The sequence below is a fragment of the Passer domesticus genome, chromosome 3, assembly GCF_036417665.1.
Source record: "Passer domesticus isolate bPasDom1 chromosome 3, bPasDom1.hap1, whole genome shotgun sequence".
In the NCBI taxonomy this organism is placed as follows: Eukaryota; Metazoa; Chordata; class Aves; order Passeriformes; family Passeridae; genus Passer; species Passer domesticus.
Window position 1 is genome coordinate 3,210,088 of NC_087476.1, and position 24,858 is coordinate 3,234,945.

The 24,858-nt window shown below is 50.3% G+C and overlaps 1 protein-coding gene across 1 annotated transcript; it reads right to left on the reverse strand.

The window, feature by feature from the left end:
• Positions 1–16,163: 16,163 nt before the first annotated feature.
• On the reverse strand, positions 16,164–20,618 carry SOX7 (SRY-box transcription factor 7). The gene is made up of 2 exons (XM_064411570.1): positions 20,327–20,618; positions 16,164–18,455 (listed from the first exon to the last, which is right to left on the reverse strand). The coding sequence occupies exons 1-2, from the start codon at positions 20,550–20,552 to the stop codon at positions 17,548–17,550; spliced, it is 1,134 nt and encodes a 377-aa protein (XP_064267640.1). The 5' UTR covers positions 20,553–20,618; the 3' UTR covers positions 16,164–17,547.
• Positions 20,619–24,858: the final 4,240 nt, after the last annotated feature.

Consider the following 24,858-nt stretch of genomic DNA (forward strand, 5'->3'; position numbering starts at 1 on the left):
GAATTCAACCCCTCACTTGATGTTGATTATTAAATTCATGTTGGGCATTAGAGTCTGTCCAGAGAGAAATTGGCTCTGCTGGGTGGAATTTGCAGAAGCCTGGCTATGCCATTGCTGCAAATCCCAATGCAGATGGATTCTTCCCAGAGAACAAGGCTTGCATTTGCATTTATTTTTCCTAGAGAACAAGGCTTGCATTTGCACTTTTTCTGTTCCAAGCCCCGTTTCTTGATCTGCTGGGTCTCCACCCCTGGTGCTGTACAAATGTCACCACCTTGCCCAGCTCTGACTCTCCACTGAAGTGGTCCCAACTCTTTAATGAGAGGTGGGATGAACCTTAATGGAGCATTTTCTACTCCCTTCCAGTAGTGATCCCCAAAGATCATCAGGAGTGCACTGGTAATTTTAAGGAATGAACGAGCCCTGCAGTGTGTCTGTGCCTGTGCATGGGTAACCTGACTGCTGACTTGAGTCACTGGGAACTTTGGCTACCTCTAAGCCCCGTGTCAAATCCCTGGCAGAGTTTCAGCATGACCTTGCACCACTCTCAGGAACAAATCCCAGGTGTGGATCAGGAGTCAGCACAGGTCCACCCTGTTTTGAAGGCTGAACTTGACAGGATGGACATGTCCAAACCATGTCAGGTGCATGAAGTCCCAGAGAATGGAAGAGGCACTGTTTGATTTACAGATATTGTAATAACGGGGTTTTTTTATGTTGCCTCTGTTGGTTTGTGGGTTGTTGAATAAGAATATCTTAGGTACAGACAGATAAGAGTGTCCTGAGGGCTTCTCCCTGCCACAGCCTCAGTTTTTAAGCCTTTGTGTTAATATTTCAGACTGAACCCACTCAGTCCTTCAGTGCTTTGAAGTATCTGCATTGTTGGGCCATTTAAAACCATCATCAGTTTGATTCTTTCTCTCCTACACTGGATGCCCAGAAATAATCCCAAATTAACACTTCCCTTGTTTACCTGTGAGATAAGAGCAGCTTCACAACACGAGATGTGCCCCATGTGCCCCAGCAATCTGTGGTCATGAGGACATCATCTCTGGCTTTGGAGTCTGATGGGAGCTTCCTTAGAGCTTCCCTCACCTGGGGACACCACCTCTGGCCATGGAGCCTGGTGGGAGCTTCCTTAGAGATTTCCTCACCTGGGGACATCACCTCTGGCCATGGAGCCTGGTGGGAGCTTCCTTAGAGATTTCCTCACCTGGGGACATCACCTCTGGCCATGGAGCCTGGTGGGAGCTTCCTTAGAGATTTCCTCACCTGGGGACATCACCTCTGGCTTTGGAGGCTGGTGGGAGCTTCCTTAGAGCTTCCCTCACCTCCAGGGCCGGGCAGGACAGCTGCAGCTGGAGCCATGTCCAGGCTCATCACAGAATCATGGAGCAGTGAGGATCAGAAGGAACCTTAGGAGGTGTCTGATCCAAAACCCAATTCCAAGTTAGATGCAAGTTCAAAGTTACATTGCTCAGGGTCACACTTAGCAATATTTTATCTCCAAGGATGGAGACTCCCTGCAGCATCTCTGGGTCACCCCTCCCATTTTTATTCTCTTCGTGGTGGATTTTTTTCCCTGACTTCAATCCCCTAAAGTCTAACTGGAAATTCTGTTCTTGTTATTAAAATCAATTGTCTCTTCTCCTTTCACACTGGACATCCAAGGAAAATCTGACTCTACATTCTCTACATCCTCCCATGGCTGAACAAACCCAGATCCCTCAGCCTCTGCTTCTAAATCCTGCTCTTTCTCTCCCTAAACATGTCAGTATAAATATAAATATAAACATAACTATAACTATAACTATAACTATAACTATAACTATAACTATAACTATAACGATATACATATATAAAAAAAATTTTAAAAATATATGTAAATACCCTGACCTTCTGTCTGACTCCCTTCAGTTTGTCAATCCCCTCCTTGTGGAAAAGCTCAAACCTTCGAAGTCTCCAACCAGCCACAGTATTCTTGATGTGTCCCACATGTACCAAAGCCTCCCAAAAAATGGAGAAAAATCCTCTCTGATAGACTGATGTCGTTCTGTTAAACCCCATTGCACCCCAGAAGGAGTAATAAGGATTCCCCTCCTCCTGGACTGTTTCATATGCATCTTCTTGGTATTTTGGATTTTTTTTCTTATTTGAATTGGAGCATGTAAGGCAGGAATCAGATCCAAGCTAAGAGAAAGATGAGGATGATCCCTTTTCCCTTCATGCCTCCATGGAGAATGAGAAGAGAGCAAGTGATGAGAGGAACCAGTGAGGCTCCATCAATCAATTCAAAAGATTTCCACAAAACAGTTGGGTAAGAAAACATCCCCTGCACTGAATGCAGAGAAAAGAGAGAATTGTGCTACAGCACCATGGAATTTTGCACAATATTCTGGTTTTCTTCCCACCTCACCCACGTTTGGGAGGTGGTCCATGTCCATGGCATGGCTAAAGAGAGATAACAGGGGGTTGTTCTGATGCTGGGTTAAACCTTTGCCCACTGGGCTTTTAGGGCTCCTCCAAAATAAAATTAAGGTGCCACTCATTTAAAACTTGACTCAGAGTTGGTTTCTCTCCCTAAAAAAAGTGCTGGGACCTTCTAAGCCCTAAGGATCACACTGGAGGTGCAGAGCAGAGCTGCAGGGAAGATCCTGTCCTGGATCAGACCCTGCACGGGGAAGCCAGGTGAGATATTTTGATGCTTACAAAGCTGTTTAATCACAAGATAACACACACAGCCTGTTCACACAAATTAGGGCGGGTCCCGTTTGCATAATGTTGATTCCAGAGACAAATTAATCCCACAGACAACTTGTTGCTGCTGCAGATTTTATCCATTCAGCACATTCGATACGGGGATCAGCGCCCAGGCTGAGGAAATTGTCACAGGGTGAATTTTGAGAGGGAGGAAAGAGGAAAAGGAAAAAGCAGCTGGATTTCACTGTGGTAATTGTTCCTGCATTGCTGGGTTTAGGTGGAATTTATCCCAGGCTTTATAACTTGGAGGGGATCTTTGCTTCTTGGTGCTGTTCCTAATCAGAAGATGCTTAATAATCACTCACCCTCTATCTATTTTGCAAAAACCAGAAATTCAGTCATGAATCAAACATCCCACCCCCAACCCTCCTCCAGGTGCTTCTTGCCCCACTGATCTCCCAGTCCTAATAAAAAAAGTGTCCATTCAGTACTTTCCCAGCACTACACAGGATCAGGGCACCAGTTCTCAAGCATTCCCTTTGAAATAGAAATCTATTCAGGACATCCACTGCTTCTTCACAAATTAATTAAATTTTAATTAAACGTCACTAAGAAATTACATCTCCCTTTGCAGCCAGCTGGGTCAGGAAGGGCCATGGGGCATTCTGACAGAGCTGCAGATTTTCTCAGCTTTCCAAGGGGAGGGATCTATGCTGATTCATTCATAATCAGCTCACTGAATAATGCATGAGATGCTAATGACAACCCAAAGTCCTGCAAAGGAGCCAGGATGTACTTCCACAACTCTTTCAGAGAAGGTGGGGAGATGGCAATAAAAAAAACAAATTCAGTTTAAGAAACAAGGATGGAAAGCACAGCCCTGAGGACTTTGTGAGTTCCTGATGAATTTCTGGAGGTGCATTTTTGGGGGGGAGTAATTTCAGAAACTGCCTTCTGGGCTCTCACGCTGGTACTGCACTTCCTCTCCTGTAACAGAAGTATTAGCACTCAAAAATAAATCCTGAGGCAGCTCTTGTTCTCTCACATCCCCACAAACACAGGGAGCAGTGGAGGGGGTAATGGGGGAGAGAGAGAAGCGCTGGGGGGTCAGAAGCAATGAAAATTGGGAGTTGGAGGGCTCTGACAGGACTTGCTCGGATATTCCCTCTGCCAGCCTTGAAATTGTCCCTGTTTAGGAGGGTTTTTAACAGAAATCCTGAGGTTAATGGCTGTAACCACAGTGTATGGCTTTGATTATGAGGGAATTTTAAGCCACCCTAAATTATTTCGTATTTAGAGAGCACAAAGGCTCTTCCTGCTTTGCTGCAGTGAGGGAAATCTCCAGTGAGAGGCTGGAAGAGCAAAGTCAGCTGGAGAACAAGAAGCTCAAAGCTTCCAGCAGCCAACGTTCAGATGAACTTGGATGGAAAAGGAAATGAGTGAGAAGTAGAAACACAACATTTCTGGTTCGTTCCTTGACCTGTGAGGTCTTCCTGCAAGGAAAAGGCAGGATGGCCAGTCTCTGGGATGAGGCTCATTAAATTGTGTCCAGTTCTGGAGTCCTTAGCAAAGGAGAGATGTGGAGCAGCTGGAGAGAGACCAGAGGAGACCGCAGAGATTCTCCAAGGGCTGGAGCCCCTCTGCTCTGGAGCCAGGCTGGGAGAGCTGGGGGGGTTCACCTGGAGAAGAGAAGGATGCAGGGAGAGCTCAGAGCCCCTTCTAGAGCCTAAAGGGGCTCCAGGAGAGCTGGAGAGGGACTGGGGACAAGGGATGGAGGGACAGGACACAGGGAATGGCTTCCCACTGGCAGAGGGCAGGGATAGATGGGAATTTGGGAAGAAAGGAGGTTTAGATTGGATATTAGGAAAAGTGTGTTCCCTGAGAGGATTGTCAAGCCCTGGCACAGGCTGCCAGGCTCTTTGTCTGCTGTTGGGATTGACTGAAATGCAGGAAACACCCTGGAGCTGGAGAAATCCCAGCTCTTCCTTCCCTTTATGCCTTCTGGAGAATAAAATTGAAAAATGGAGTAAGAACAAAGGTTGCTTTCCAAAAGGACAAGTTGTCTTATTTTAAAATAGCTGTACAAAATACCCTCACCATGTCTGGAGGTTGTCAGTCCTCCTCATGGACTAGAAGCAAATTAAATTAGCTGAGACCTGGATTTTTTTGCTTATTCATCTTCCAGCAAACTTGGAAGTCCCAAGGCACCAGTGCTGGAGCACTGCTGTCCTGTCTGACAGAGAGCAAAGGCACTGAAATGTTTTTTCCTTGGAAAACCAGCACAGACCCAGTGTATTTCTGTGCAGATTTTGGGAGTTTGCTTTTCCTAGGGTGATTCCCAACAGGCAAAATAGGTGTAACATCCTAAAATCTTTAATATTATGATTATTTGGGCAAAATAGCCATAGGAAACTCATAGAATCATAGAAGGGTTTGGGTTGGAAGAAATTATAAAGACCATAGGCAGGGACACCTTTCCCTAGAATATTTAGACAACTGATGGAGATAAAGCTCTGAGTTTCCATAATTTAGGTGGGATAAACAGCACCCTACCTTTTATTCTGTGCTCAAAGAATCCATAGAATCCTTAAGTTTGGAAAAGACAAAGATCATGATCAAAAGACAGATGCTGAGGTTTATTTTCACTACACGGGAATTCACCAATGCTGTGCACAAATCAGAAGCAGGGGTGGCTCTCTGGCCTTTAGTTCCCCAGAAATAATATTGCTCCTTGTCTGCTGGGAGATGTGTTCAAAGCTGCAGGATTTGGGGACTTCAGTCCTGCAAGGTTTTCCTGTATAAACTCACAAAGGATGCAGACTCCACTTTTACTCTTTTACACACTTTTACTGAACCTATAATTGCAAAAGGCTGGAGAGTGGTAGCCAGGCACTTTGCACAACAATAACCTGTTCCTCTTCATCCCACAGGATCCCTGAAAGATTTTTCATGCCTAGGCAGGACGAGGCGTACCCAGTCAATTCCTGGTCTCACCCCCTAACCCCATTCCCGGGACATGACTCATTTTTGGACATCCAGCCTGAAGAAAGTCCAGGAATGAACCTCCAAGTGGAATCAGTGGGCATCAGGCTCCTCCAGCCTCCTGTAATTAAGCTGTCATAGATATTCCCATCGAGGGAATGCTGGGCTTAATCACCACATCAGTTTATCCAATGCTTCCCCAGTGGGCTGGGCTGGGCTTTGGCCAGGTTTTGCCATGGATCTTCCTTCCCAGACAAATGTTTCCATGCTAACAGCCTCATCTCCCAGGGCTCTGCCTATTCCTACAGACACCTCTCCCTCAGGACACCGAGCTCTCTCCAACTCGTTGGTGTCACCTTGGAGGAAAGCAACAACAGCCTGTGCTCACTTTAGGGTCTTGCAGGGAATAATAGATGTTCCCAGGTCCCTCAAGTGAGGAATTATCATCCCAGTACTGCTCACAGGTTAGGCAAAGCTCACTGGGGTTAAGGGACGTGGCAGAGGGTGTGGAATGATTTGCCGGCAGGAGCAAAATCATGTAAATGCAGAGATCTGGTTCCAATCCTAATTGTTCTCTTCCATTAACATAATGCAGGCTGCAGAGTTAGGAAGCAGATCCTTGTTTCTCTTCAGCTTCCAATCATATTTTTTTATTTATTCCCTATTTCTAGAAAATAGAGAATATTTATAAAAATATTTTATCCTGTTTGACTAAAGAGACAGGCAAAATCAGCAACAAACAACTGGAAAATCCCAATTGTTTTCCCAGCTGACATTCTCATCTTCATTTCCTCAGTGAAAAAAAATTGCCTTTCAAAAAAAAATCTTATTAAAATCTTCCTTTTTTTTTAGAGGGAAAGTCATCTTCTCTATTTCAGTTTTATCTTTGTTTAATTGAGAATAGTAATCTATCAATTTTATTGGAAAATCTCTTCTTTTTATTCACTGTTATACACCTGAATATAGTTAATATTAAAATTAAAAGAGTTTAAATTACAGAATCACTGAGCTGCAAGGGATCTTCGAAGATCATCTATTCTGAACCCTAAAACTAAATAGGTCTTCAAGCTGGTAGAATCTGGTGATGAGGATGAAGGTTAACTTGGCCAATAAACTGTTAAGTACAGCTAATGGAAAGGAAAAAGCACAGAACATGAGAAAAAAAAAGTTTGTTTTCTATAGATGTTTTTGGTGGAGTTTGGATATTGCTATGAAAAACATTAAAAAATATACATCTTGTCATTTTTAAAAAATCAATCTCACCCTGCCTGGTCCATCATTACTTTTATTTTTCTTTTCTACGAGAAAAACCTGAAAAGTTGCATAAAATACGCTTTCTTTTTAAGTGTGCTTAAGGGAAACAAAGCTAAACTCTAACTTTTCTTTAAGTTACTGAGCTTTTTTTTTTTTTTTCCTTTAGAAGGATGTTTTCTGCAAGGAAATCATCAATGGAAAATGTTTGACCAGCTGTACCCTTATCTGCAGATCTGGAAGCGCAGGCAATACATGGAAATCCCCACCTCACTCGAAGTTTCAAGGGGGTGACTGGGTTTTGTGCTCGTGCCTCTTTCAATGTGAATAAGTGCTCCAGTATTCGCTTTTGTTTGCTGTCCATCCACTCCAGCCCAAGGAAAAACACAGGGAAATTTCACCTTGGGCAGGATCCCGATGCAGGGACCCACAGAGCCCAAGCTGGGTCAGTTCTGTGCAGTCCCCTGAACACGGCTTTGGGTTTGGCTCCTTCTGGAGTCTTTGGGGAATTTGAATCTGGAGATCAACTTGCAGCTTGCAGGAAATGACAGAGACAACCTGGATATGTCTCAGTGTGGACTGGACGTCGCTCGTTTGCACTCCTGGCTTGGGTTTGAGTCTGCTGGAGCGAACCCAAATAATCCCAGCCATGGGTCAGGGGTCAGCAGGGCCCAAGGATCATTCCTGGGGCTTGTTCAGGTGCAGCCACCTTGCTCTGGAGAGAGTTTTGATCAGACCAGGCCAACTGGTCATAAAGGCAGGGGATGGGCACAGGTTCATGTGAGAAACTGTGGCTGCTCCATCCCTGGAAGTGTCCAAGGGCAAGTTGGACAGGACCTGGAGCATCCTGGGCAAGTATAAAGTGTCCCTGCCCATGGCAGGGGGTGGAACTAGATGGTCTTTAAGGTCCCTTCTAACTCTCACCCCTCTGATTCTAAGACTTGTCATTGTTAGAAAGAGATCTAGTTTTGTTTGCCATCCATTACAAGTTTGGAATTGCTTTGTCTCTCTGGTTTTTTTGCCAAGCTTTGATTGTGGGAACTGATCTGATGGTGAATTCTAATTCCTGACCATTCTATCTCCTCTCTATATCCTACAAAGGGAGTGTAGTGCAAAATCTTCCTGGTCTTCCAGAACAGCAGGGAAAGTTTGTATTGTTCAACCTGGAGAAGAGAAGGCCCTGGAGACTCTTCTTCCAGGAGAACAGCACTCAGCAGGAGTGACAGGAGCAGAATGTCTGTTCAGTTTGGCTGTTCTTCCTAGTCTGACCTGGATTTCCACCTCTGGCCTGCATTTCCACCTCTGGCTTTATTTCATACCCCAGCCATGAAACACTGAGAATGTTTTGGGTGAAAAAAAGACCAAAAGACCCCAAAAGCCCAGACACACACACACACACACACACACACAGAGACACACACATGTACATACACACACACACACACAGCCTTGCTTGGGCTTGCATTGCAGGTTCTCCGCCCGGGAGCAAATCACTTGGGAAATTTAATTAAAGTTTAATGAGGCACTTTGATTGCTGGGCCGTACGCCTGCTGGAATTAATGTACAATGAAGGGGTGTCTCGTCACGCTGCTGGCAAGAGCTGGCAGTAGCTGGTAAGTTCATGTAGAGCAGAGCATGTCATCCTAAATCACCTTTTGAACCCGGGAAGGCAGCAGGGAAGAGCAAGCAGGAAGGTCTGATGGGTCATTTAGCACAGCAGGTCCTTTACAGGGGAGACCCATACCTCGGGGAAATTCCCTTGGAGTGGCTTTGGGGCTTTTCAGGAGGTTGGGGATGGAAGGAAGGCAGGGTGGTGTGGAGGATCTGGGCTGTGGGTTTCTTTCTCTTCTTTCCCTTGAGTAAAAGAAGTGAAGAAGAGCCTGGATTGGGAGGAGCTCTGACATGGGAGATCCTGGGAAAGCTGGGACCTCCAAGGATCCTCTATGGGACCATGGTGCTGAGATACCCAACCTGTTTGTTGATGGTGGAGATGTGGGTTCTGTTTCAATTGAAGGGCCTCAAGGCCACCAGGAAAAGGCATTTTGGAATGCCATGCTGGTTTGGAGAGGGACAGTCAACCCCAGGAGAGTCCCACCTCCTTCTGCTTCCAAGCCAGGCCCCCATCTAGGAAAAGATCTGTCACAGATCCCATATGGAATCTCCAGAGGTCTCTGAGAACCTCGGCATTTCTGTGAGAACCACAGAATCACAGAATATTCTGAGCTGAAAGGGACCCACAAGGATCATCAAGTACAGCTTCTAAATGAATTTCCACAGAGGGATCACATCCACAACCATGGCATTATTGGCACCATGTTCCAACCAACTGAAATGAAAACTGCACCAGGATGGATTTGACCTCCAAGTCAGAGTGGAGACAGCTGGGCACACCTGGGAGTTAAATCCCAGCTTTAATCACTGATCAGGCTTGCCCTGTGCAGTCACTAGGAAGGGACCTGGCAGGCCTTGTTGAAACTTAAATGTTGAGTGGATGTACCCAAATCTGCCTGAGTTGAGAATGGTCCAAGGGGGGAAAAAAGTTCATTGTGATCCTGCAACCACAAGATCCACCAGTGCCTTCCAATGCACTGTCACATCCTGGGAACTCCTGCAACTCCAGCTCTTCTGCAAAGCCTGGCACCTGGAAGGAGCAGAGAGGTTGCACAAACACGCTCCAGCCTGGCCTTTCCTAACCCTGGAACACACAGTTCTGCAACTGCAACACACCTTCCATCTTCCTGGGCATGAGGGAGGGAAGCAGGAATGTTTTCTAAGGTGGTAAAAGCCCAGCAGACAAATCCACGCTCCAGAAGAGCACATCAAGGAATAGGAGCAGAGTCAGAGGCTTCTCAATGACCCTCCAGTTGTTGTGGGTGATTTTGGCCCAGATCAAGTGGCAGGGATGCAACCACTGCCCAGGTAAGGTTCAAGGTGAGCAAAGGCCAGGGATCATTCCCAGGACACTGTTTGGGTGGTGTTGTCCTCTTTTGGGAGGCTGAGAGGATGGACCAGTGGGGTTCAGAGCTGATCCCTTCATTTTCCTTCACAGGTGCATCCATGAGGGGCGTTGGAGCCTCTGGAACCACCAGGCCATTAAGGCACGGCCAGAGGCTGTCACCTCTCCAGGCCAGCACGGAAGAGGATGAGAATCACGGAATTCTGAAATCATAAAAGATCCTCATTTGGAAGGGACACACAAGGATCATCAAGCTGAACTCCTGGTCCTGCATAGACACCCCAACAATGCCGTCCTGTGCATCCCTGAGAGCATTGTTCAAATGCTGCTGGAGATCTGGCAGCCTTGGGAATGTCACCATTCCCTGGGGAGCCTGGGCAGTGACCAAACACCCTCTGGGGAAGAACATTTCCCTGATATCCACCCTGAAAGGGCACATGAGACATGGACTCTGCTGAGAGTTCCATCAGGCTGTGCTGAGAGCTGTGGCAAAGGAGACCAAGGGATGCTGCTGTCTCTAAGCCCTATGTCCCATGCCCTCTATGTGTACACACACAAACAAACACACACAAATATGTATAAAATCACAAAATAATGGAATACAAGAATGGCTTGGGTTGGAAGAAACTCATCTCGTTCCACTGCCTGCCCTGGGCAGGGACACCTTCCTCTGGACCAGGTTTCTTTCTTATTTTTAATCTAAATCTACCCTCTCTTAGTTTAAAGCAATTACACTTTATCCTTTCATGACTGGCCTTGCTAAAAAGTTTGAACTAGTTTTTCTTATATAAATAAATATATATATATATATATATATATATACATATACACAAAGATCCCTTATACATATATATACAATACATGTATGTGTAATATCCCCTGTATATGCATATCTTTATATTTATATACTTATACATATTTATATTAATTATATATTTATGCTTATATTTATTTTTTATATTTATATTTACGTATGTTTGGCATCTCCAGTAAATGAGAGGGGTAGAATTGGGAGTATCCATCTTTCTTTAAAAATAAATAAATAAATAAATAAATAAATAAATAAATATAAATACATACATATATGTGTGTGTGTTTTTTACTACTTTTAATTATTTTTAATCTACATTAATATGAAGGGGAGAGTTAGAAATGTCTGAGTGGTGTCAATTACAACCATGTGAAGCTCTAGAAAAGAAGTCTGGCCCCGAGAGGCGAAAATCAAGTAGTTGGTCCGAGGTCAGGGGTGCTGAGGAGCCTCCTTTAAACTCAGGTTTTTGGCAGCCTCCCTGAATTTTGGCCAAGACCCAAACGGGCAGTGTGGAGACTTTTCCCTCAACAGGGCAGCAAATCCAGCCTTTCCCACTCCAACTTAATGGAAAAAGAGCCCACAAGCCATGCTTTATTTACCAAAACAAATAAAGCGGGGTGGTGGTGATGGCGGCCCAGGAGGATTTTTGGTGCCGCAGCCGCTCAGGGGTCGGTGGGACCTGGCATCCCTTGATACCCGATCCTGCTCCCTGGGATGCCGGGAGGAGCAGCGGGATCGTGACTCAGCCCCACATGAGCCGGTTTCCTTCCTGCACCGCCAAGCCTGGGCTTCTGATGTTTTGTTTGCCGTGGAGCTCTGGGGGCCAAGTGGGAGCTCCTGGAAATCAAAGGGAAAGGAACAACATCTCGGGCTGGCTGAGGCGGGGTGCGGTGTCCTGGCTGGATGGGGAATTCCAGGGGGTCAGGGAAGAGGGGTGGGAGGCACTGGAGGAGGGCACAGGGCTCCAGAACCAGGGTTCTGGTCCCAAAATTCTCCCTGAACACAGCAGCACTCCCTGGATGCCCTTCAGCTGTTGGTGGGAGCCCTCATGGGCTCCTCAAGCTCGGAGGAGGAAGAACAGGGCTTTTCCCTCTCTCTTTTCTTCTCAGGTTGTCCTTAGGCCTCTCTTGGAGCCACTGGGTGGGGAATGGGACCTCCAGCAGTCCCTCTTGGATTGAGATGGGAGTGGGAGGCAGCTCAGCTCTCGTTAATCACCCTGGGCAGGAGATTGCCAGATTTTGTCTAATTTCAGATTTCTCCCTGTTGATGACGAAGACAAAACACTCCATGAAAAGCTGTTCGATGTCTGGACCAGTCCAAATATTGACCACATCCAAACCCTCACCAGGAATGTCCTCACTGCCCCTGTGAAATGTCCTCACAGGCCCCTCCTGGGCCTTGGGCAGGATTTGTGGCCTGGGCATGGCTGTGCTGGAATCTGGCATAATTTCAGTTGGAAAAGCTTGAGAGCTGGGGGTCTTCCCTGTCCTAATTTCTTGACCAGTCTAAGTCTAGTGGAGATCTCTCCATGTTCCTTCCATCATCCAGAGGTGGCCCTGGACGTGTACCCTCCCTCAGGCAGTGCACAGGCTCTGGCTTGAGCCTTAGGGATGTTCCCAGAAGGGTGTTAGGATAACACAGCTACAAGACAAAGAGGAGGCTCCGGCCAGCACTAGATTTTACTTATTCATTGCAAAAAATACGGAGAAAATCTGTGTTTTCCCAATTCTCTCCATACCCACTGCACAACTTCCCCCTCCTCCCCAGCCAGACCCAACTCTTCCACTGTCCTCCCTCTGCCAGCATCTCTGATTCTCTGGATGTCAGAGATGGGCGGGATAGCTCTGATCTCCAGCCCTCGGGGCTGTCTTGGCTCTGGCCTTGAAGGGTCTCACCTAAAGGATGAGGAGAAATCCTGACTGGGCTTGGATCTGCTCCAGATCCAGGCACTGGGGTGACACACAGGGTTTGGCCACGGTGACCCTGGATTGATGATGAGCTTGATCCCACAGTGCTGAGCATGCACGATCCATCCTCAGGCTCTTCTCCCCAGATCCATCCTATCTTTGCCTTGGCACATTCCCAAGCAGGGAGAGAGACCCCAGCCTTCCCACAGCCCTCTTTGCTCCCCATTACCCTCCTCGCCCGTTTTCCTATTCCCAGCATTTACCCTGCCGCACGTAGCCCTGGGGGAGCCAGAGGATTGTACACAGAGGGAGAAGTTATTTTTCCTTGACATAAACATCCAAGCCTTTCCTCGGCCCCTTCTCTTGAAACGTGGAGGTAGGACCTGGACTCATAACATCCGGCAGGAGGGGTTGGCCTTATCTGCCAGGAAACACTCAGCTCCGGATACATCCTCCCCTGCTCCCGGCACCCCAAGCAGCTCCCATTGGCAGTGCTGGGCAGGAAACCACTCAGCAGCTTGTCTCATTCCCTCCTCTGGAGAGACAGGAGGGAAGGTCTGATCCTGCCCTCCCTGCCGTGGGGTGCAGCAGGGTTCAGAGTCAGGGTGGGGTGGGGGAAGAAAAGGGATGGAGGGGGGAAGGTGAGAAAAAAAAGGGGGGGGAAAGGGATTTAGGATGTGGGGATTTGGGGGAGTTGGCTTTGTTGAGGGTCTCTCTAGGCTCTGTTGGTGATTTGAAGGGTGAGCTTAGTCTAGTCACCTTGCCCCCTTCTCTGCCTCTACTTCTCTCACCTGGTTCTGCTTTGAAAAAACAGGGGAAATTGTTGTCTCCCAGCTGATTTCCTAGCAGGATTCTGATCCCTCAAATGGGGCAGGGACCCCTCTTGCTAAAGGCAGCACAAGCACTTGGTCCTGTTCTAATTCTGGGGAAGAGACAGGTCATGTCCCAGCACTGGTTGGAAAAAAGTTGGGAGGGAAGGAAGAATTATCTCTGTTTTACAGACGGGGAAACTGAGGCATGGAACATCCTTGTGGCTGTTTGTCTCCAGGGCCTACCCCTCTCCTGTGGCACTGGGACAAGCAGAGAGAGGACAGAGGAGTCACCACCTGCTCAGGGGATGCAAGGGAAATTGCCCAGGGCATGACACACATGGCAGACAGCTCCTAGCCAGCCCAAATTCCAGCTATCCAGGAAGGTGACCTCATCCCAGCACCACGACCTGCACAGCCACGGGGCCAAGAACTGGCCAAGGTCACTGGACACCGGGGGCAGAGGGGTCACACCCTGCTCACCCTGTCCTGGCCCAAGCTGGCACCCCCGAGCAGGAGCCCAAATGTGGTGTGAGGCTGTTTCATCCCTTCCTGCAGCCCTGATTTGATTTTCCTGCTGGTTCCCAGGCTGGGGACAGCAGGCCACAAACCACAAGTCTCCTCAGCATGCACAGAGACGGCCATGGGCTCCTGGATTTGGGATGGGGAGGGAGGAGAAGCATGCCCAGCACTGATGCAGAACAAGTCCTGCTTGGGGTCTAGACCCCCCTCAACATCCATAAACAGTGACAGCCAGCAGTCTTTTGTATGGATGCCCACTCTCCAAGCAAAACCACCCCTTCCCACCTCTGCCAGCCACTTATTTTCCATCTGCTCCCTGCAGCAACACCCTGCATCCCAAAAAATTGCTGTGGCTAGAGGGGGTTGACCCATAGCATCCCATTTTCCATCCCCCCGGAGAAGGGGTGGTGCTCCTGAATCCCATCAGGGCTGCAGTGTCCTGGAGGTGGGAGCCGGCTGCTCCGGGCGCTGGGCGTGTGCCCAGATCCGGCCGTGGCTCCCAGGGAGCCGCACCTCGCCTTGGCTGAGGCTCCCAACGCCCTCGGGGGGCCCCAGCTCCCGGTTGGGGCCTGTAGCTGTTCCTGGCGTGCAGAGAGCACAGGGACAAGCTCCCACCTCTCCTCACGTGGCTCTGGGTTGAGCAAGTGGGGACAGGCTTGGCTGGCGGGGCTCTCCGTTCATCCGGGCACGACGGGCTCCTTGGGGATGGGGTGTGTGGAGAAACCCCTTTTCCTGAGGAAATCAGACCCTGGGAGCTGCTGGGAGCTCTTGGAAAGGGGTTTGTTTCCAGCAGCCCTCCATGGGATGAAAGCAAGGAGGGAAAAGGCTTATAGGGTGGTGCCCTTGTTCCCATTGTTGTTTAGGGCATGGGAATAAGGAGAAGGACCAGTAGGAGCAGCCAATGTCCTGGAGAAAGGGTCCTATAGGATAAAAAATGTGACATTCCAGATCAGGCTGGTGGCAATACCCAGACCTGAATTTCTGGGGGGGCTGGGACAGCTGAGCCTCCTCCCCAGGGCAGTTTCACTGCCTCTGCTGTCTCTCAGGCCTGGGGCACCACAGGGATTGCAGGAAGAGATGGAGAAGGGAAAAGCAGCCCCACTCCTGCTGCTGGCATGGTCCCACGTGAGTCAACACTGCTGGGCAGAGAGGCCAAACAGGATCCTGGCACCTCCCTCCAGCTCCAAAATCCTCTTGGAAGAGTCACATTTGGGCTGAGCCACCTCAGTACCTGAGGCTGGCAGGACACCCTAAGGCATCCATTCCTTTTCCCCTAAAAGGAAAGGCCAAGGGTGAGTTTGGATGCCTGAGAGGTGGAAGAAGGAAGAGGAAGGATGGGAGAGCTGAATTCAGGGGGTACAAGTGGAGGATAAAGGATAACAGGACAGGGTCATGTTGGTGCCTCCCCAAATACTCACACAGCCTCCACCTTCTGGGACCATGGGCTTCGTGGATCAGTGATGTCATTTATGGGAGACAAGGGACAGGATTGGGTTGGATTGGGCTGGGTGACCTCTGAAGAGCCCTCCCAGCCACCCCACAAAGGTGGCATCACAAAGTGCACTAAGAAACGTGCTCCTCCACTTTTTGGGTCCAAGCAGGAGGACCCAGCCTGGGACGACACTGCTTTGGGAGATGTTTACCCTGTCTTGGGTCTCCAGAGGTCCCTTCCTAAAAATTCTGGGATTCTCTGTGCCTGGCTTAACCTCAAGGACAGCAGGGACACAGCCTGATTTAACGCCTGGCAAGAGCAGGCTGTGGTGCTTTTCCACGTACAACTACATGGGTTAAGCTTTTCTCTTTGCTGGCCAGGCCACTCAACATCACCTTCACGTGCCTCCCCAAATTTGACCCCCACATATTTCTGAGGCCTCATTGCCTCAATCTGCACCTGAAATGAGGACCCTTTTCAAGGTCCCCACACTGTGGAGCACCTTAAAAGATGAATCACCCAAACTGTGAAAGAAAAGACAACATTAAATGTGACTAAAACCCACATTCCAGGCACTGGCACTCAGTCCATAAATTGGCAACATCTGTGCTCACCAAAGGCAAAGCTCTTGACTTCGCTGTAATATGGAAACAGGATTACAAAGGTCATATCTGAGAGATGGCAAAAGCAGGATCAAGGCCAGCACAGTGACCTGAGCCCCGAGACACTCCATGAAAAGTGAGGGTAGGCACTCATCATGCCCTGAGTCTATTTGTTAAAAAGCAGTACACAATTTGTAAAGATAACCACAGATCTTTGTTTTATTTATAAAAAAATGGAAGTAGAAAAATTTGGTTGAAAATACCAACAACAACGATGACAACAAAAATATAAAAAAATAGCACTTGCACGGGAAATGTTTTTGTTTTGAAAACTGTTGTCAATAGCAACAGCAATTTAAATCATCGAACAATCATCATATAAAAACATATTTATTTAAATTAAATATTTTATGCAAACTCGTATCTACACTCATTCAAAATGCATAGAGTCACACAAAAGAGATGGAATGTATTAGCTTAAAAACCGGTGAACTTTTGGGGTTTGTTTTTAAGTTTTCTTTGCAATTATTATTAATACATTTTGGGGACTGAAACCAGGAAATCATAACCACGTTACTAACTAATCATTACTAAGTGCCATACAGTAAACACTAAGATTAATCATGTCATATAACTGATTTAAAATAAAGCTTCATCTTTATGGAAAGGAAGAGAACTCGAGCAATACAAAATCCGAGGTGGGGGGCGGGAGGAATAATGGAAGGAATAAATCAATGTACAGCTTTATTACAAGCAATAAAACGCCAGAGTGAGGAGAGGCATTGGGCACTGTGGCTCCAAACACGGAGCCTTCCCCTTCAAAGGATGTTTGATTAAAAAAAGTGTCTGCTACATCATCACCTCTTGGCCAAAATGTTCATCCCAGGACCTGCTCCCAGGGGTGGATGCCAGCTGGATCCTGCCTTTCCAAGCCCTGATCTTACCCCACTCCAGAACAGGCTCAGCGCTCTCGGGGCTGGCTACCCCTCTCCTCGCTGGTGTCCCATCCCCTCTGGCATTTCCCGACGGTTGAATCCCCCAATCCATGCTCTGGGGCAGGGGATGGGGGCTTTAATCCCCATTGGAGCAGTCAGGCAGGTCTGGGTGGTCAGGCAGCAATGTCACCACCAGAACCCAAAACCAGATCATGGACCTTCACCAAAAGCTTCCCTTCTCCCATCCCTGCCTTTCCCCCTTCCAGGGGGAATTCAGACCTGACATTTGTGAGGTGCTGCCGCATTCCTGACTCCAAAGCAGAGCTGGGGATACCCCAAAATGAGGGCCAGCCTTCCTGTGCTCCCAGGAGAGTCCCTGCTTTGCAAGAGGGACTTGGCCAAAGGGCTTTGTTGTCGGGAAGTGCTCACTGGCCGCGGTCGGAGCAGAGCACTCCAGGCTTTGCACGGTGGTGACCCAACAACCCAAATCCTTTACCTACAGCACCGAGGAGACTCCAGGGCCCTGGAGTGGGTCGGACTCGGTCACCCTGAGGGGCCACTGGCGATGTCCCCAGGGAGCAACGCCTCGGAGCAGTGTCGGGTCCTTCCTCGGCCGGTCCAGGCGGCCCCGGCTGGGCTCCTAAGAGACGCTGTAGTTATTGTAGTAGGTGGCCGTGGCATCGGCCAGGACGGAGATGAGGCTGTTCTCGGAGCTGTGGGAGCTGCCGGACACCGGGACGTGCCCGTTGGCCAAGGCCCCGCCGTGGTGGTCGCCGTGGCCGGGGTTGTTGAGATACTGGTCAAACTCATTGCGGTCCATCTCGCCCAGCAGCTCCGCCTGGCTCAGCTGGTCCAAGGTGTCGAAGCCGTGGTGGTCGGGCGGCGGGGAGAGCTGGCCCAGGTGGGCATGGAGGCTGGGAGGGGGCAGGGAGGGGAAGGCGGGTGTGTAGTAGCTGGGGGGAGGAGGAGGAGGAGGAGGAGGAAGGGAAGGGCAGCTGGAGGCCGGGGGGATCATGCAGGTGGCCGGCTGCGGCATGGGGCTGAGCGGGTGGTGGCCGCACGGCAGCGAGCCGCCCGCGTACTCCGCGGAGAAGGTGGCACCGGCCAGGTGGGAGCGGTGATGCTCCTCGGGGCAGGGCGAGGAGAAGAAGCTCTGCTCGGGGTCTATGGCATCCAGAGGGGACATCTCCGGCGGGGTGGGCAGCCCGTAGGGGTAGGTGTCCACGCTGGCGCTGTTGCCGCTGCCTGGAGCCTCCCGGTACGCCCGCACAGCCGGCAGCCCCGGGCGGGGGGGGTACTCACCCGGGCCCTCTTTGTCCCCCCCGGCCCGGCTGCAGGTCCGCTTTTCCGGCACAGAGTTCTGGTCCCGTGTCAGGCTGCCCAGCAGAAAGCCGGGATCCACCCGCTTGCCGATGCGCTTGACCTGCTTCTTCCGACGGGGCCGGTACTTGTAGTTGGGATAATCTTGCATGTGCTTCACCCGCAGCCGCTCGGCCTCCTCCACGTAGGGACGCTTCTGCGATAGGCTCAGCGCCTTCCAGGACTTCCCTGAAACGGAGGACACGCTCCCTTAGCACCTGCAGCCTCCCAAGGGTGCTCAATATCCCACCTGGCAGAGGACACATCCCAAAAACCCCGCAGGGGGATGCGGCGGCAGCCGGTGGGAGAAGAAGGGGGAATTGAGGCTGCTAAAGAGTCTTTAACTCCCTTCAACCCAACTCTTTAGGGATGAAGGGTTTTAGGGTTTAGGGTTAGTAAATGAATCCAGGCAGATGGACTCTCCCAGCTCCATGGGCTGTGGATCAGGGACAGCCAAGGCCATGCCTGGCTGAGCAGAGGGTCAGGACGTGCTGTCCTTTAAGGTGCCCCAGCTCGTGCCCTGCCAGGACTTGCACCAGGGCACAAGGAGATCTGGGCACTGTGACAGCTGGTCTGGATGGTGGAAGGTGTCCCTGCCCATGGCAGGGGGATGGATTAGATGGTTTTTAAGGCCCCTTCCAAACCATTCCATGATTCTGTAATCCTATGACCTCGTGCCTCCCTGTTTGAGATAAAATGTCCCCAAGACACAGCACAGAGAAGGAGCATTGGGTAGGGGGGTTTTATCCCACAGTGAGGCTGTGCCAGGCTGCTCCTCAGGGTAAGGGGGAGAAATGAGAATACACATCAAAGCCTTTGATGCCTTCCCATGGCCTGAGACAGCAAAAAATAACACTAATAAGCTGAGATGCTGCATGGCAAAGCAGCAAGGAGAAAACCCAAACCACCAAAGAAAACACCACAGAACTGTCCAGGGAAACACAAACTTTGGACAAGAGGCTGGGCAGCAAAGCTGTGTTGCAATTCGGGCAGCTCTTTCTCAGGCTGTCTGGGCTGATAATTTTGGTTTGCCCTCTTGGTTTCACATCAAAATGGGGATTGAGGGGAAGGGAGAAATAGTGGATGGGGGGTGGGAAACAAATGTGTGCTCAAAATGGGTTGTGATCCCCCAAAAGTAACAGCAGAAATACACACACACACCCCAGATATGTAATAGTGGCACTGCAAGGACAGACCAGGAAAATTTGGGGGTCCCTCCTTGCAGAGCAGGGCAGCACCCTCAGGGTTTGCAGCAGAGGGGTGGCAGGGTGCCTGTCCCCTGGGATGCAGGACACCATCAGGCTTTGCACCCTGAGGAGTGGCTGCACCCCTGGAGTGTGGGGCAGTTCTGGGGCAAGCACCCCCTGGGTGACAGGGTGGGTGCACGGTGCTGCTCTGGGGTGCAGAACTCCACCAGGTATTGCAGCCCCAGCGTGTTGCACCCGGGCTGGCTTTGCACCCCAAAACCAGCCAGGTAGGTGTAGGGGTGCCCTCCTGCTGAGTGCCAGACCGGGTCCCCAGCTGGGCAGGGTTGGCACCCCCAGGGATGGCCAGTGGAGCTGGGATTTGCACTCTGGGGTGACCAGCTGGGAACATGGTCCCCAACCCGGGGCACTGGATCTGGATGGGATTTGCACCCCAGAAATGGAGGGAGAGTTCCTGGATCCCCTCCCCAGTGCACTGAATCCGGACGGGGTTTTCACTCCCGGGACCGCAGGTGGGTGCCTGGGGACCAAGCCCGCAGCGCTGGATCCCAGCAGGGTGTGCATCCCATGCCCAGGTGGGTGCGTGGGTGCCTCCCCGGGGCCACCGGATCCGGGCAGGGTTTGCACCCCCGGGAATGCCGCGGTGGACTCACGGGTACCGAATCCGGACAAGCTTTGCACCCGCAGGGATCCCCGGTGAGCCCTGAATCCCGACAGGATTTGCACCTGGATGGCCGGGTGGGTGCCCGGGTGCACGGGATCGGGGCAGGGTTTGCACCCCCGGGGATGCCCGGGTGGGTCCCGGATCTCCCCCCGCCCTTCTCCCCCCAAACCCTCGCCCCCCGCGCTCCTCACCGAGCATCTTGCTGAGCTCCGCGTTGTGCAGGTCGGGGTTCTGCACCGCCAGCCTCTTCCTCTCGTCCTTCGCCCACACCATGAACGCGTTCATGGGCCGGCGGATGCGGCTCTCGGAGCCCTTCTCGCCCTGCGACGCTCGGGGGGGTGGCCCTGGGGACAGCCCCTCGCCCGCGTCCCCCTCCAGCCGCTCCGGCCAGGGGAATGTGCTGAGCAGCGCAGCCATGGCCCCCCGGCCCCCCCCGCCCCGCCGCGCTGCCCTCGGGGTCCCCGCGCAGTCCCAGCCTCCTGCCCGGCCTCTCCCGTATTTATGAGCTCCTTGGAAAAAGCCTCCTCCAATGACACCGAAGGGACTCGCTGCTCCTCCTTGTTTGCAAACTCCTCAGCCCCGGCCGGGATGGTGCTGCGAGAAAACTTCTCCCCACCCTCTGCCCGGCACCCCCCCGGGGAAGCAGCACCCCCAACACCCCCCTGTCTCCTTCCCACTCCCCCCTCCCCCTCTTTTATTATTATTTTTTCCTTATTTTGCTCGCTGAAAGGGAGTGAAGAGAGAGCTGGAGGTGTCCCGCCCCCAAACAGCCCCGCTGCCCTCCTGCACCTCAGGGACCTTCAAACTTTAAATCTGGGGGGTAACACAGAGAGAGGAGATAAAGGCACTGAAAACTTGGAAAGAAAAGGAAAATGGCACAGAAAGGAAGATCCCACTGGGGTGCAAAGGGCCCCTCCCCAGGCTTTGACAAGCTGCAGGAACCCTCTTTGCCAAGGGAAATCGAGGCACGGATCCCACAGACAGGGACAACTTTTCCCCACTTCTCCTGCTTTAACCACCAGCCCAGGCTGTGCTTTGCCCACCCCATGTGGGTTTTCACCCCAAATTTCCAGATCCCTTTGTATGGGATGGAAACTGGGACACAAATGAACCTGCTGGTGGGTCCTTGTCCAGCTTGGTCAGACTCCTAAGGGAGCTTTTAGGGGAAAACAAGGCAGGGATTGAGCTGGGCACAGCTCAAAGAGGATGAAACATCTCCAGCTGGTCCCAGCTGCCCATCCCTGGACACTGGGAGACAAAGGATCTTTTCCTGGCTGCTGCTTTTTATGGAGTGCTGCCCCAACCCAAAAAGGCTGGATGGGATGGAAATCCCAAAGCCACACAACGGTGTTCCCCACTAACCCCAGCTGGGTGTTCACAAGGGTGGGAAAATCATCCAAGCAGCATTCCTCTCACTAGGACAAAGGATCTCCAGGAAGGTGATGGCACCGAAAATCCCCAGCCGGCTGCCCTTTCCCGGCTCATCCCCGCAGCCCGCCCTGGGGAATGCATTTGGTGGCTGCATTCCTGTATGATTCTGACCCGCGGGCACGGGGCTGCGGGGCTGCAGCGGCTCCGCTTTGACTGACCGTGGGTTTCCTCTCCGTGCTGCCAGAAAAGCAGCGGGACGGGGTGCGGGATGGGCGGGCGTTTCCTGGGGCTGGCCAAGGCTGCCCCATCTGACCCCGAGGCAGGGGGGAAAAGCCCGGCGCAGATCCCAGGCCGGGGAGTTCGGGCAGGTTTCCCACGTGCCTGGGTGTTCCTATTGACTCTTGTCAGATTAGGAGTGATGGAGAGAGCTCATGTAAATGCGAGCCGGGCAGGATCCGCCTGGGCTTCCTGGTCTCTCCCTTCCCTCTGCACAGGAGCGGGATGGCTCTGGTTTCTTGTGGATTGCAGCGATTTTGGGGTCAGGAGTGCTGGAATCTGCCAACTTTGCTCTCAGCAGAAGCAGCAGCTGCCCTCCCCGAGCTTTTCGCCGGGACAGAACTAAAACCCTGCGGAAGCAGCAACATTTTCCAAAGGAACTGATTAAATCTATTAAGCTATTTACAAGTGGGCTCCATCAGAGCTGTGTTATCTGGGAATACAACAGGAAGGCAACTTCTCTTAAATCTAAAAGGCGCAGGAGATTTCCTGGTCTCGGGACAGATTTATAAACCCTTTCCACACACACACACACAGATATACACACACACAAGGAGGAGCTGCCTTTTATCTGGGGTTTGGAGCCGGGCACACTCCTGGGGACAGCTTGTTCTGTCCCGGCAGCTCCAGCTCTCTCCCAAAGTCCTGTCTCACGCCTTGAAGTGCCGGGATGGGGCAGGGAGGGAGGATGTCAAACTCCCCACCCTGCCCTGCACAGGTCTCCCGGGTGCATTTTGCAGGCTGGAGCTGGCAGTGATATTTTGGGAAGAAAACCTGGAACATCCTTAATTCTGTTTAGCTCCCTTTAGGAAGGGTGGAAGTGTTCTGTGAAACAGGGGTTGCAAGGTTTTATTTTGAACACGATGGTACTTTGGGTTTGGTGAATATGTTGCATGGCTCGCTGTCAGTTTTTAACCCTCAGGATGCTCAGGACCTGGATATCATGAATATAAAAACACCTCTGTGGAGGCCCCAGAGGCCAGGGATTTTTAGCAGTAGCAGCAGAATTTCTCTTCCTGGGAAAAGGAAAGAGATGCATGAATTCCAGTCGATGCCTTTTACAGGATTGCTTCCACCTTGCCCTGTGTTTCCACATTTTGCAGGATGGGTGGATAGGTTTGGGAGAAGAAAAAACCCTGAGCAAGGACAGGACCTGCACCCACTCCTGCCTCTGCTGCCAAAGCCTGGAAGCTCTCGGAGCATCTCTCTGGGTGTTCCTGATCCTCATTATTCCCTCCACATCCTGAGAGTAACATTTGACCTCCCAAAGGTATCACAGGGGTCAACTCGTGGCTTTTCAGAACCTCCTGAGACACAATCTGGGGCTCCTGTGTGGTTACAGCACAAAGAAATCCAGCAGAATATTCCTCGTTTGGATTTCCTCCCTTCCCAGGGCCCCCACACAGAATTTTAAGTGCAAACACTGCTACTGTTATTAATAACCACTTTTTTTTTTCCCCTTCTCCCCCTCTCCTGCAGCACCTGGCATTCTGATGGCATTAGTAAGGAGGGTTTCATTCTGCACCCTGCCTAAAATGCTGGTCAAACCTGTCCTGTCGGAAGCTCCCACGTTACATAAAGGAGGCTGGGGCCATGTGAAAATGCCACCTCTTAATTACCACCGGATCGGGGTAATTAGTCTGGAAAAACCTCGAGATTACCTTTTTTTTTTTTTTGGTGTGTGTGTGCTCACCTTCCCTGCTCTGCTGTGAGGCTTCACCTGTATCTGGGGCACAGGAAGCAGCAGAGCTCTCCCAGGGCTTTGGGAACAGGGAAATTACGGCGAAAAGCCGCGAGCGAAAATAGATGGAGCAGACAAAGGGGGGAAGAAAGCTTTGTTCTCCCCCATTTTCACGGATGGGGAACAGTGGCAACAACTCCCATGGGCCAGGCAGAAAATGAGTGCCTGAACCCTATATGGAACGACCACCTCTTTAAAAATATCCCTCTTTTTTTTGGGGGGGGGGTGGATCCGACATCTGGAATTTTACTCCTGCAAAGGGAGGGTTTATTTTCACCCTCTCACCCCCCATCTCGCACCCCACCAACCTTCAGGGACATTAAAATATGTGAGAAAGTGCAAATCCTAAATTAGCTCAATATTCACATGTTCCTTAATTATTGATGAAACTCTTGGCTCCCAAGGGAAGTTTTTGCAGAGAGAGCTGGGGGTTCCCAGCAGAAGATTCCCTCAGTGCTGTAGTTCCCAACTCTGCCCACTGCCCATCCTCCTTGATTCCACCAGGTTTTCCCCAGGGATTGCTACCTGGACCATTTATTTTTTAGGTAAAAAAAAACCCCAGAGCTTTCTTATTTACAAAAAAAAAAAAAAAAAAAAAGCAGAAAAGTCTCCCCCCCTCAACCCTTGAAATGCTAAATTTTTCAGCATTGTGCTGAATAGTTCTCCTCTTACTACTTTTAAAATGCAGTTTAAAGGTTACAAAAATATATATTTTAGTGCCTTTAGGTTAAAAGGAACTAGGAAGAGTTTCCTTCTTACACCTTTAAATTTATGAAGATGGATTAAGATAAGAAAAAAATGTATTTGCGTGATTCAGAAGCAGATTTTGACTTGCTGAGAAATGAAGCTTCAATTTGTTTTACAATATTCCCACTTCTGCCACCACATATTATGTATTTGTACTGCATTTCCCAGTCCCACATCACTAAAACTTTGCTGATCCAAGACAAAATTTGTTTATTCCTGGATGGAACAGGTACAGAAAAAAAAGCTTTAGCTATTGTACCAAGTTCTCTGAGCTCAGATTTTTCCTGGGGGTTCCTGCCCAGGAATGAGGGGGAATCAGGCAAAGGATGGCTTTGGATGCCCACAATCCTCACCCCATATCCAATAGGATACACTATTCCCAGATCTTTTTTTTTTCCAGCCAGGTGTGATGCTGGGCAGTGTTTCCAACAGATTTTGTGTGGTTTCCCTCTCTCTTCTTGGAGCTTCCTTCCTTCCCTCAGTATTGGCAGGTTTGGAGTTTTGTGACGTAACTTGTGCCTTTTGAAGGTGGATGCTGCAACAACTTCAGTCTTGTGTGTTTAAACAGGAGAAAATTGGTTAATTACG